General features: G+C 36.4%; 1 protein-coding gene across 1 annotated transcript in view; it reads left to right on the forward strand.

The window, feature by feature from the left end:
* TBC1D12 (TBC1 domain family member 12) overlaps positions 1 to 12416 on the forward strand; it is a 128734-nt gene that overhangs the window by 84599 nt on the left and 31719 nt on the right. The window contains exons 4-5 of the mRNA XM_037727424.1: positions 6519 to 6601; positions 10197 to 10314. Of these exons, the coding sequence (XP_037583352.1) occupies positions 6519 to 6601; positions 10197 to 10314 (201 nt within the window). The remainder of the gene's footprint in view (positions 1 to 6518; positions 6602 to 10196; positions 10315 to 12416) is intronic.

The following is a 12416-nucleotide window of genomic DNA, read 5'->3' on the forward strand; positions in this document are numbered from 1 at the left end:
AGCGAAACTCCGTCTCAAAAAAAAAAAAAAAAAAAAACTCTTTGTACAGTCCAGTGTCTTGGAGAGTTTCCTCAGTGTTTTCTTTTAGTAGTTACATAGTTTGAGGTATTAGACTTAAGTCTTGAATCCATTTTGATTTGATTTTTGTACATGGTGAGAGATAGGGGTCTAGTTTTATTCTTCTGCATATGATAATCCAGTTTTCCCAGTATCATTTATTGAAGAGACTGTCTTTTCCCAAACATATGTTCTTGACACCTTTGTCAAAAATGACAGATTAGGCCAGGCACAGTGGCTCACGTCTGTAATCCCAGCATTTTGGGAGGCCGAGGCGGGTGGATCAGGAGGTCAGGAGATTGAGACCATCCTGGCTAACATGGTGAAACCCCGTCTCTACTAAAAATATAAAAAAATCAGCTGGGCGTGCTAGTGCACGCCTGTAGTCCCAGCTACTTGGGAGGCTGAGCAGGAGAATTGCTTGAACCCAGGAGGTGGACATTGCAGTGAGCCAATATTGTGCCACTGCACTATAGCCTGGGCAACAGTGCAAGACTCTGTCTAAAAAAACAAAAAGAAAGGAAAAAAAGTTAAAAAAAAAATGACAGATTATACAGTAGATGTATGGATTTATTTCTGGGCTCTCTGTTCTATTCCATTGGTCTGTGTGTCTGTGTTTATGCCACTACCATGCTGTTTTTGGTTATTATAGCTCTGTAGTGTAATTTGAAGTCACATAATGTAATGTCTCCAGTTTTGTTCTTTTTGCTCAAAATGGCTTTGTCTATTCTCAATCTTTTTTAATGCATATAAATTTTAGGATTGTCTTTTCCATTTCTGTGAAGAATGTTGTTGCTATTTTGATAGGGTTTGCATTGAATCTGTAGATTGCTTAGGGTAGTATGGACATTTTAACAATGTTGATTCTATTCAATCCATGAACATGGAATATTTTCCTTTTTTTTGGTGTCCTCTTCAGTTTCTTTTATCAGTGTTTTACAGTTTGTATTGTTTCAAATAAAATAAGATCTTTTACTTCTTTGCTTAATTCCTAGGTATTTAATTTTATTTGTGACTGTTATAAGTGGGATTTTTTTTTTTTTTTATTTTTCAGATTGTTCAGTGGTGGCATGTAGAAATGTTACTGATTTTTGTCTGTTGATTTTTTATCCTGCAACTTTACTGAATTTGTTTATCATTTTTAATAGTTTTTTTGGTAGAGTATTTGAACTCTTCCAAATATAAGATTATCTCATTTGCAAACAAGAATAATTTGATTTCTTCCTTTCCAATTTGGATATCCTTTATTTCCTTCTCTTGTCTGATTATTCTAGCTAGGACTTGCAGTGTTATGTTGAATAACAGTGGTGAAAATCGGCAGCCTTGTTTTGTTCCAGAATTTGGAAGAAAGGCTTTCAATTTTTTCCCATTAAGTATGATACTGTGGGTCTGTGGTGTATGGCTTTTACTATTTTGAGGTATGTTCCTTCTGTCCCTAGTTTTTATAGGGCTTTTATCATGGAAGGATGTTTAATTTTATCAAATGTTTTTTCAGCATCAGTTGAAACTGTCATACAGTTTTTGTCTTTCTCTCTATTGAGATGATGTATCACATTGATTGATTTGCATACATTGAAATAGACGTAACATTCCAGGGATAAGTCTCAATTGGTCATGATGAATTATCTTTTCAATGTATTGTTGAATCTAGTTTGCTAATATTTTGTTGAGGATTTTTGCATCCTTATTTGTTAGGAATATTGGCCTGTATTTCACCCCCCCCCACCTTTTTTTTTTTGATATGTCTCTGTCTTGTTTGGGTATCAGGGTAATACTGGCCTCGTAGAGTGATTCATAAGTATTCCCTCTTCTGTTTTTGAAAGTAATTTGAGTAGGATTGGTGTCAGTTCAGTGCTTCTTTAAATGTTTGATAGAATATAGCCATCAGGTCCTGGGCTGTTCTTTACTGAGAGATTTTTAATTATAGCTCCATAATTAAATGTTTTATTCCATTGTAACTTGCTGTTGGTCTGTTCAGGTTTTGTATTTCTTCATGGTTCAATCTGGGTAGGTTGTATGTGTCTAGAAATTTATCCATTTCCTTGGCACACAGTTGCTCATAGTGACCACCAACAATCTTTTGAATTTGTGTAGCATCAGTTGTAATGTCTCCTTTTTCATCTTAGATTTTATTTATTTGGGTCTTTTGTCTTTTATTCTTAGTCTGGCTAAAGGTTTCTCAATTTTGTTTTTCTTTTTAAAAAACCATTTTGTGGCCGGGCGCGGTGGCTCAAGCCTGTAATCCCAGCACTTTGGGAGGCTGAGGCGGGTGGATCACGAGGTCAAGAGATCGAGACCATCCTGGTCAACATGGTGAAACCCCGTCTCTACTAAAAATGCAAAAAATTAGCTGGGCATGGTGGTGCGTACCTGTAATCCCAGCTACTGAGGAGGCTGAGGCAGGAGAATTGCCTGAACCCGGGAGGCGGAGGTTGCGGTGAGCCGAGATCGCGCCATTGCACTCTAGCCTGGGTAACAAGAGTGAAACTCCGTCTCAAAAAAAAAAAAAAAAACCATTTTGTTTTGTTGATCTTTTATATTGTTTTCTTTGCTTCGATTTCATTTATTTGTGCTCTTTTCTTTTTCTTTTTTTTTTTTGGTTGAGACATGGTCTCACTTTGTCACCCAGGCTGCAGTACATTGGCATGAACATGGCTCATTGTAGCCTTGGCCTCCCAGGCTCAGGCCATCTTCTCAAATCAGCCTCCTGAGAAGCTGGGACTACAGGCACATGCCACCATGCCCAGCTAATTTTTGGGTTTCTTTTCTTTTACTAATTTTGGATTTGGTTTGCTCTAGCTTTTCTAGTTCCTTAAGATACATTGTTAGGTTTCTAATAAAATTCTGAATCCCTCCGCTGTGTTATCTGGAATTTCTTTGAGCTACCTCAAAACAGCCACAATAGTTGTTGTTCTTGTTACAATAGTAACAACAAAAATCACTGATCACAGATCACCATAACAAATAGCAATGATAATGAAATAGTTTGAAATATTGCAAGAATTGGCTGGGTGTGGTGGTTTACCCCTGTAATCCCAGAACTTTGGGAGGCTGGAGCAGGCAAATCACCTGAGGATAGGAGTTCGAGACCAGCCTGACCAACATGGTAAAACTGTATCTCTATTAAAATTACCAGAAAATGTAACCAGTCATGCTGATGGGCACCTGTAATTCCATCTACTCGAGAGACTGTGGCAGGAGAATTGCTTGAAATCAACCGGGAGGCAGAGGTTACAGTGAGGCAAGATCGCAGCATTGCACTCCAGCTTAGGTGATGAGAGTGAAACTCCGGCTCAAAAAGAAAAAAAAGAAATATTGCAACAATTAGTATAATGTGATACAGAGATGCACAGTGAGCACATTGTTGGAAAATGGTGCCAACTGACTTGCTTGACATTAGGGTTGCTACAAACCTTCAATTTGTAAAAAATGCAATATTTGCAAAATGTAATAAAGCAAATCACAGTATAATAAGGTATGCCTATAGGATATTTATAACAGCTATTTTATCATCCTTGTGTTATAATGCTACTATCTGTAACATTTTTATATTGTGACAGTTGATTAATTTTTCTTCTCATTATGCATTGTATTTTTCTGCTTCTTTACATCTCTGTTACTATTGAATGACAGACATTGTGATTTACATAGGTGGATGCTGGACTTTTTTGTGTGTTCTTTTAAATGCTTTTTGGCTTTAGTCTGGTTGGCAGTTTTTTTTGAAATAGTTTAATCCTTTTGACCTAATCTTTGTTAGAGTGGTTTCAGAATAGCTTTTAGTTTAGGAGTAATTTGTCCTCATTACTGAGGCATTATCCTTCTAAGGACTCTACCTGGTGCTCTTATCTATCAGGTGGTCTTTCCACTCTGGCTGGTTCTGTGTGAACTTTGAGAATGTCCTATTTTTTTCTGGTGGTTCTTTTTCTGGCTGTAGTTTAATCACACACATGCACAGATCAGTACCTAGCCGAAGACCTGAGAGGACTCTTCAGCACCTCCCTTCTTTCTGGTTTTCTGATTTGTAACTTTTAGCTGTCTTGGACTCTCCAACTCTAAACCGTCTCCTCACCTTAGGAGGATTGATGGACTTTGTTTGGGCCCTGCCTTTCACCACTGAGACGTGGAAATGTAAAGTACTTGTAGGGTTACCTTGCTTATTTTCTTTCTCCTAAACATCACTGTCTTGTGCTGCCCAGTGTCTGTTGTCTGGGAACTATAGTTTAATATATTTTGTCCATTTTTTAATACTTAAGGGGAGAGGGTAAACCTGATTTCTTTTATTCCACTATGGCCTGAAGCAGAAGTCTTAACCTTCATTCCTCCCTCCTACAACATACCTGATCAATTTGACTAATTTGAGAAGAGGAGGTAGAATTTATGATTTGAAAGTTTGTCACATATCTTTTTCCGTACTAGACTGTTAAAAAGAAAAAAACTGACTCCTAAAACTGGACATTATTGTGATTATATTTGGATAAGTGTTTATAGACCATTGTATTTACTTTTGCATTTTTTGTGTCTAAATCACTGACTGTGAAGCCAAACTACTATGGTGTAGTAGTTACCCCTTATCTGTGGTTTTGCTTAAGGCAATTTCAGTTACCTGCAGTTAGCTGTGGTTTGAAAACATTAAGTGGAAAATTCCAGAAATAACTTATAATTTTTAAATTGCATGCCATTCTGAGTAGCTTGATGAAATCTCACACTGTCCTGCTCCATCTTGCCAGGGACATGTGACCAGTGTATCTGCACTATATATACCACCTACCTGGTAGTTCACTTAGCAACCTTCTTGGTTGTCAGATTGACTGTTGGTGATATCACAGTGCTTGTTTTCAAATAACCCTTATTGTACGTAATAATGCCCCTTAAGCTTAAGTGTAGTAATGCTGAAAATTTAGATATTAATGCTAATAATTCAGATATGCCAAGAAGTAGCTGTAAAGTTCCTCCTTTAAGCTAAAGATGAGAGTTCTCAATTTAATAAGAAAAAAAATCGTATGCTGAAGTTGCTAAGATCTGTGGTAAGAATCAATCTTCTTTCCATGAAATTGTGAATAATGAAAAAGAAATTTATGCTAATGTTACTGTCGCACCTTAAATTGTAACAGTTACTGCCAGAATGCATGGTAAATATTTAGTTACAATTGAAAAGGCATTAAATTTATGGGTGGAAGATCTTAACAAAAATGTGTTCCAATTGATGGAAACATATTGTGCTGGGTTAACTTAATCTCAATTAAATTAAACTTTATCATAGTTCTTTATGTATGTGTAGGAAAAAACCTAGTATGTATAGGGTTTGTTACTATCTGAGGTTTCAGGCATCCACTGGAGGTCTTGGAACATAACTCCCAAGGATAAAGAGTATGCAAATGATGGATGATCCAGTTTTTAGTTAAATGTTGTTTTAAAACTCTAATTAGTGAAAAGCAGTTTGACAGTTTGTTGTAAAGGTATATCTGCATTTATTATATTACCCAAGAATTCTGTTTAAGGAAAATGAAAGCAAATGCCTACACAAAAACTTGATGTTAATTTTTATAGTAGTTTTGTTAGTAATGGCCCCAATCTGGAAAGAATAGAAGTGTCTACCTGCATGGATAAATGGAATACCACTCAGCATTTAAAAGGAATACATTATTAATAAAATAACATGAATGATTTTTAGAACTGTGCTGAGCAAAATAAGCCAGACATTAGTCCTTCAGTGTAAATTAAAAACAAACAAAAAAACTAGACATAGGAGTCTATAAAATTCTTGAAGAGGGAAAAAATTAATCTATAGTGATAGAAATCAAAGCAGTGATTTTGTGAGGTGGGTAAGTATTGAGGTATCACAAAGAAACTTAGTGGAATGATGGTAATGTTCTATATCTTGATTGGTTAGTTGGCTGCACAGGTACATATATTTGTCAAGACTCAAACTGCTCTTAAAATATGTTTATTGATTTTATTATATGAAAATTATATCTCAAAGAAAGTTGGCTAAAGAAAACTCTAGTATGTGGGTTTAACAAATAACCTAAATGTATTGACTGAAATCTGAAATGGACTGGGCTCAGTGGCTCATACCTGTAATCCCAGCACTTTGGGAAGCTGAGGCAGGAGGATCACTTCAACCCAGGAGTTTGAGACCAGCCTAAGCAACATAGGGAGACTCCATCTCTATTAAAAAAAAAAAAAATCTGAAATGTTTAAATGTATACAAACTTACATACACATGACATAGAAATACACACACACACACACACACACACACACACACACATACATGCAATACATATTAACAACCTGGATTCTGATTCTGTTCTAAAATTCACAGTTCTTTTCAGCCTTTCACTTCCTTAATGTATGAAATGAGGTTAGGTTAGGAATTCTTTGTATCTGGTTATAAAAAGAAAGAAGTTAATAAGTTTAATCTTTTAAAAACTGGCTTGACTTAAGAATTTTTTTTCCAGAAATCTTCCTGCCAAATCTGTGGAAGAAGCTTTACGTCACCGACAAGAATATGATGAGATGGTGGCTGAAGCTAAAAAACGAGGTATAAAATTTAACTCCAAATGGTATAGTTAATTTTCTGATTTTATCAGGAAGATGGATGGTAAAATTGATCAAGTCTATCTTCAAGATGATACTGAATTTTTTTTTTTTTTTTGAGACAGGGCCTTGCTCTGTTGTCCGGGCTGATATGCAGTAACACAATCACAGCTCACTGTAGCCCGACCTCCCAGGCTCAAGCAGTCCTCTTACCTCTCAGTCTCACTAGTAGCTGGGATCACAGGCACATGCCACCATGCCTGGCTAATTTTTTGTATTGTTTGAGGGGATGAGGTTGCCTAGGCTTTTATTTTTCTCTGCTATTTTCTACCATGTTGCCTAGGCTTTTATTTTTCTCTATTATTTTTATAATTAAGTTTGTTCTAAAGGAGGGATAAAATGACATATCAGGATCATAGTTTTTCTGCATGTACTTTTACAAACTAATAGGAGGAATCTTGAGATTACAGTCATAAAACTTGGACCACTACTATCTTTGTTTATAAATAAAGATATTATTTCTGAATCTATTAATGATTTTTACTTTTTAACAGTTTTTATATTTTATAATTTGATAATTCTTAATTTCTAATTATTTTATGATTAATAATTTTAAATTTCTGTGTGGCTGTGAGAATATGATTTGAAACTAAAATATTCTTTTGTGACTTACAGAGTCTCTCCAGAGGCCCAATTGTGTCATTTGATTAGTCACATAAATGTATACTTTTGTGTGTATAAATTTACAAATTTATTTATTAATTCTCTTCTCCAACCAAAACATAATATCAGGGTAATTTAACAGGGCTTATTTACTGACAACTGTAATTTCAGGATAAACATACACTTTTAGAAGATATTATACAGCTATATATATATTTTTAGACTTAACACCCAATAACTTATTAACAACTGATATTTTTTCCTTTGATGTAAGTGAATGGAACATTATAATAGTATATAGTTCTGCTTTATGGTGCTATTCTGGAAATGGTTACTTCTTTAATGTTAAGTAAACATAGGATATACAAGGTTAGTTATATGTTTCTAAAAGGCCTGCTTATTTAATCATTAGTTGAGTGTATTTTACTATACAGAATTCTAAATATTTCTGTACCCAATTGAGTTTTTATTTATTTATTTATTTGAGGCAGGGTCTTGCTCTGTCACCTAGTCTGGAGTGCGGTGATGGGAACCTGGTTTACTGCAGCCTCAATCTCCTAGGCTCAGGAGATCCTCCCACCTCAGCCTCCCAAGTAGCTGGGACCACAGGCGTAATTTTTGTGTTTTTTATCGAGATGGGTTTTGCCATGTTGGCCAGGCTGGTCTCCAACTCCTGATCTCAAGTGATCCGCCCACCTCAGCCTCCCAAAGTGCTAAAATGGTGCGAGCCACCACATCCAGCCTAAATTTTAATTTTTTATTATGTATGTATTTATTTTAGAGACAGGGTCGCACTCTGTTGCCTAGGCTGGTGTGCATTTGTACAATTATAGCTCACTGCAGCCTTGAATTCCTGGGCTCAAGCAATCCTGCTGCCTCAGCCTCCCTAGTAGCTGGGATTACAGGTACATGGCACCACGCCCAGCTCTTTTTTTTTTTTTTTTTTTTGAGAGGAAGTTCACTCTGCCACCCAGGCTGGAGTGCAGTAGCACAATCTCCACTCACTGCAGCCTCTGCCTCCTGGGTTCAAGTGATTCTCTCACCTCAGCCTCCAGACTGGCTGGGATTACAAGTGCCTGTCACCATGCTAATTTTTGCATTTTTAGTAGAGACACGGTGGTCTCGAACTCCTGACCTCAAGTGATCTGCCTTCCTTGGCCTCCCAAAGTGCTGGAATTATAGGCATGAGCCACCACACCCGGCCTCAGCTCATTTTTTTAAAAGTTATTTTGTAGAGATAGGGTCTCTCTGTGTTGCCCAGGCTGGTCTCAAACTCCTGGCCTCAAACAGTTCTCCCACCTGGGCCTCCCGAAAGCATTGGGATTATAGGCGTGAACCACTGTGCCTGGCCCCAGTTAAGTTTTCATTGACTTTTCATATTTTTACTGTATGAATAGTATGTAGCATAGTTATTGGTACTGGATGATCTTAAAAGCATGGTATGATAGGAACAATATTGAACTAAGAAATCAGAAAGCCACAGCTTTAATCTTGTTTGATATAGGTAGTGATACTCTGAATAGGCCTAATGTCAGTTTTCTCATACATAAAGTGTGAGGGCAGGCCACCTTAATCAGGGCTTTGAAACTTCTCTTTTAACACTTTTTTGTTGTTGTTGTTAAAGCAGTAAAATGTTCTCCCAAGAAATCTTTTATAGAATCTGAATACGTAAAACAAATAGAAGTAGAGATATTTGCTTGGCCTTCTGCTTGTCCCTCAAGATGGTATCTGAGGCATATCTGAAAAAACAATTTGAAAACAGTTTGGCTAGCTGGTCTCTGACATCCTCACTAGTTCTAAAATTACGTAGAAGTTTTGATTTATGACTCATTTTCCTCTGTATTTGAGACACCTTTTCTTCTGAAATTGTGACCTTTGATTTTCAGAGATACATTATCTCCCCTCAACTTTTGCCTCAGAATTTGAGAGATGTACTCTTAATACATGTGTTTTGGGGGACATTTTAAAATTTCAAACTAATTAGTAAGGTGAAACACCATATTAAAAAGAGTTCATGTGCTATGTACTAATAGTGCCATTGGCAAAATCATTTTTGAATGTCATGTGGGATATGTCAGAAAATTTATAAACCTTTGTAGGAAAAATAGGTATTGGTTAGTTACCTACAGTTGTTTATTTTTTTATATAGTTAATTCGTAAGATATTTCACTTTATAGATTAAGTGTAAGTAGAAATATGTGATATGTGATAAAGTAATCTACTTAAATTATTTTTCTGACCTTTTATTCCATTTACTTTTATAGTAGAACAGGAGATGTTATTTTAAAATTATTTAATAGCTGGGCATGGTGGCACACATGTGTAGTCCAAGCTCTTCAGGAAGCTGAGATGTGAGGATTTATTTAAGTCCAGGAGTTTGAGGCCACCTGGGCAATGTGGTGAGACCCGTATCTAAAAAAAAGAGAAAACAGGCCAGTCATGGTGGCTTACACTTGTAATCCAAGCACTTTGGGAGGCTGAGGTGAGCGGATCACGAGGTCAGGAGATGGAGACCATACTGGCTAACACAGTGAAACCCCATCTCTACTAAGAAAACATAAAAAATTAAGTGGGCGTGGTAGCACGTGCCTGTAATCACAGCTACTCAGGAGGCTGAGGCAGAATTGCTTGAACTCAGAGGCCGCGGTTGCAGTGAGCAGAGGTTGCACCACTGCACTCCCACCTGGGTGACACAGCAAGACTCTGTCTCAAAAAATAAAAAAAAAAGAAAGAGAAAACAAAGGAAAATTATGTTAATCAAGTTCATTTACTTTAGCTTTTTCCCTTCCTTTCCCCTTCCCTCCCTCCCTTATTTCCTTTCTTCCTCTTATGATAATCTTTTTGAGAAAGCCTGTTTTGTAGAGTTTAGGTAAATGGAGAAGAGGATTTTGATCTAACTTATTTGTATTGAAATAATTTTTACTTATTTAAAACAGAAATTAAGGAAGCACATAAAAGAAAAAGAATAATGAAAGAACGATTTAAGCAGGAAGAAAATATTGCAAGTGCAATGGTAATTTGGATCAATGAAATACTGCCCAATTGGGAAGTAATGTAAGTAAGCAGACTTCCTGAATTCCCATTTGTCTCTGAAGATCTCATGTTTCTGATTCTGTATTTTTATTACTTCCCAGCATGTATTTTATGCTTCAGCCATATTATACTATTAATTAATGCCTGAAATTTTCCATATTTACATATATACCTTTGCTTTCATAAATCCCTCAGTTTCTACCACCTACTTCCCTTACTAACCATCCTCTGTGTCTGCTAAATCTTACCTATCCTTTGGGACCCAACTGAAATGCTAATTGATTTATGAAACTGTTAATATTTTCTTAATGCTGGCATACCATCAATTGCAAGATGCACTATTGATGTAACAGCAGCTATTTGGAAAGAAAATATTAAATATGTAAATGCATTATAAGATGCGTTTATTAATATTAAAGTGATTTTTAAAGTGCTTATCTCACAATCAAGGAAATATGTATGGTCTTTCCCTTATGTAAATGTCCCATCATCATACTTTGAGACTAACATACTTATCTTGCCCTTGCCATTTATTTATTTATTTATTTATTTAGTGAGCATCTTTTTAAGGATAAATAATAATTGTATATATTTATGTGGTACAATGTGATTTTATTTTATTTTTTTTGAATCAGTCTCCGTCACCCAGGCTAGAGTGTAATGGCACAATCTCTGCTCACTGCAACCTCTGCCTCCTAGATTCAGGTGATTCTTATGCCTCAGCCTCCCTGGTAGCTGGTTCTACAGGCACGCACCACCATAGCCAGCTAATTGTTTTGCATTTTTAGTAGAAACGGTATTTCATCATGTTGGCCAGGCAAGTCTCAAACTCCTGGCCTCAAGTGATCTGCCCACCTCAGCTTCCCAAAGTGCTGGGATTATAGGTATGAGCCACTGCACCCTACTGTGATGTGTTTTCTGAGGTTTTTTTTTTTTTTTTTTTTTTCCAAAACAGGGTCTTACTCTGTTGCCCAGGCTGGGGTGTAACAGTACAATCCTGGCCCACTGCAACCCCAACCTCCTGGGCTCAAGTGTTTCGTTCCTTCCAGAAGCTCAGCCTCCCAAGTAGCTGGGAGTATAGGAATGTGCTACCATGTCCAGCTAATTTTTGTATTTTTTGTAAACATGGAGCCCCACTGTGTTGCCCAGACTGGTCTTGAAGTCCTGGGCTTAAGCAATCTGCCCGCCTTGGCCTTCCAAAGGTGGCTCCCAAAGAGCCACCTGCCTGGCACAATGTGATATTTTGATACATGGTTACATTATGGAATGATTAAATTAAGCTAATTAATAAATCCATCAGCTCATGTACTTCTCAGTATATTGTGGTGGAACATTTAAAATATGCTCATTTAGCAATTTTGAAATATATAGTTCATTATTACTTATTATAGTCACCATTCTATGTAATAAGTCACTAACACTTATTTTTTGTAATGGAGCTTTGTACCCTTTGATCAACATCTCACCTTTTCCCATTCACTTTACTCTCCTACTCTCTCATAACCACCATTCTATTCCCTACTTTTTGAGTTTGACTTTTTTGGATTCCACATAAAAATGAGATTATGTGGTCTTTCTGTGCCTGGTTTATTTTACTTGGCACAATATCCTCTTGGTTCTTCTGTGTTGTTGCAAATGACAGAATTTCTTTCTTATTGCCATTTTATATAATATTTTAAAATATGCCTTATCTTCCCTCTTGACTGGAGGGTTGGGGATATCTTCTGCAATGCCTACTGTAGTTTGTACATTGGGAATTTGTTGAATATTGGCACAGTGTGACATATTATCTGAGGCACTTTGCATAAGTAATTGTATTGATTCTTAGAAAATTTATAAGGTGTATGTAATTTTACTCCCACTTATCTCATAAGGAAACTCAAGGTTAGACAGGTTAAGTGATTTGCCCAAGGTTATACATTTCATTAATGGTTAAACTAGATTTGAACTCAGATCTATCTGACTTTAAAGCCGACAGTCTTTTAGCAGACTTTACTGCTTCTCAGAAACTAGGGCCTTACCCACTATAGATCCTTGGTTGTTTTGTTTTTGGTAATGAATTGGTGACACATTTTTATGACCCTTTTATCTTGTTTTTTAAATAATTGACTGCATATTTCTGA

This window comes from Cebus imitator, unplaced genomic scaffold (genome assembly GCF_001604975.1).
Source record: "Cebus imitator isolate Cc_AM_T3 unplaced genomic scaffold, Cebus_imitator-1.0 Scaffold230, whole genome shotgun sequence".
Classification (NCBI taxonomy): domain Eukaryota; kingdom Metazoa; phylum Chordata; class Mammalia; order Primates; family Cebidae; genus Cebus; species Cebus imitator.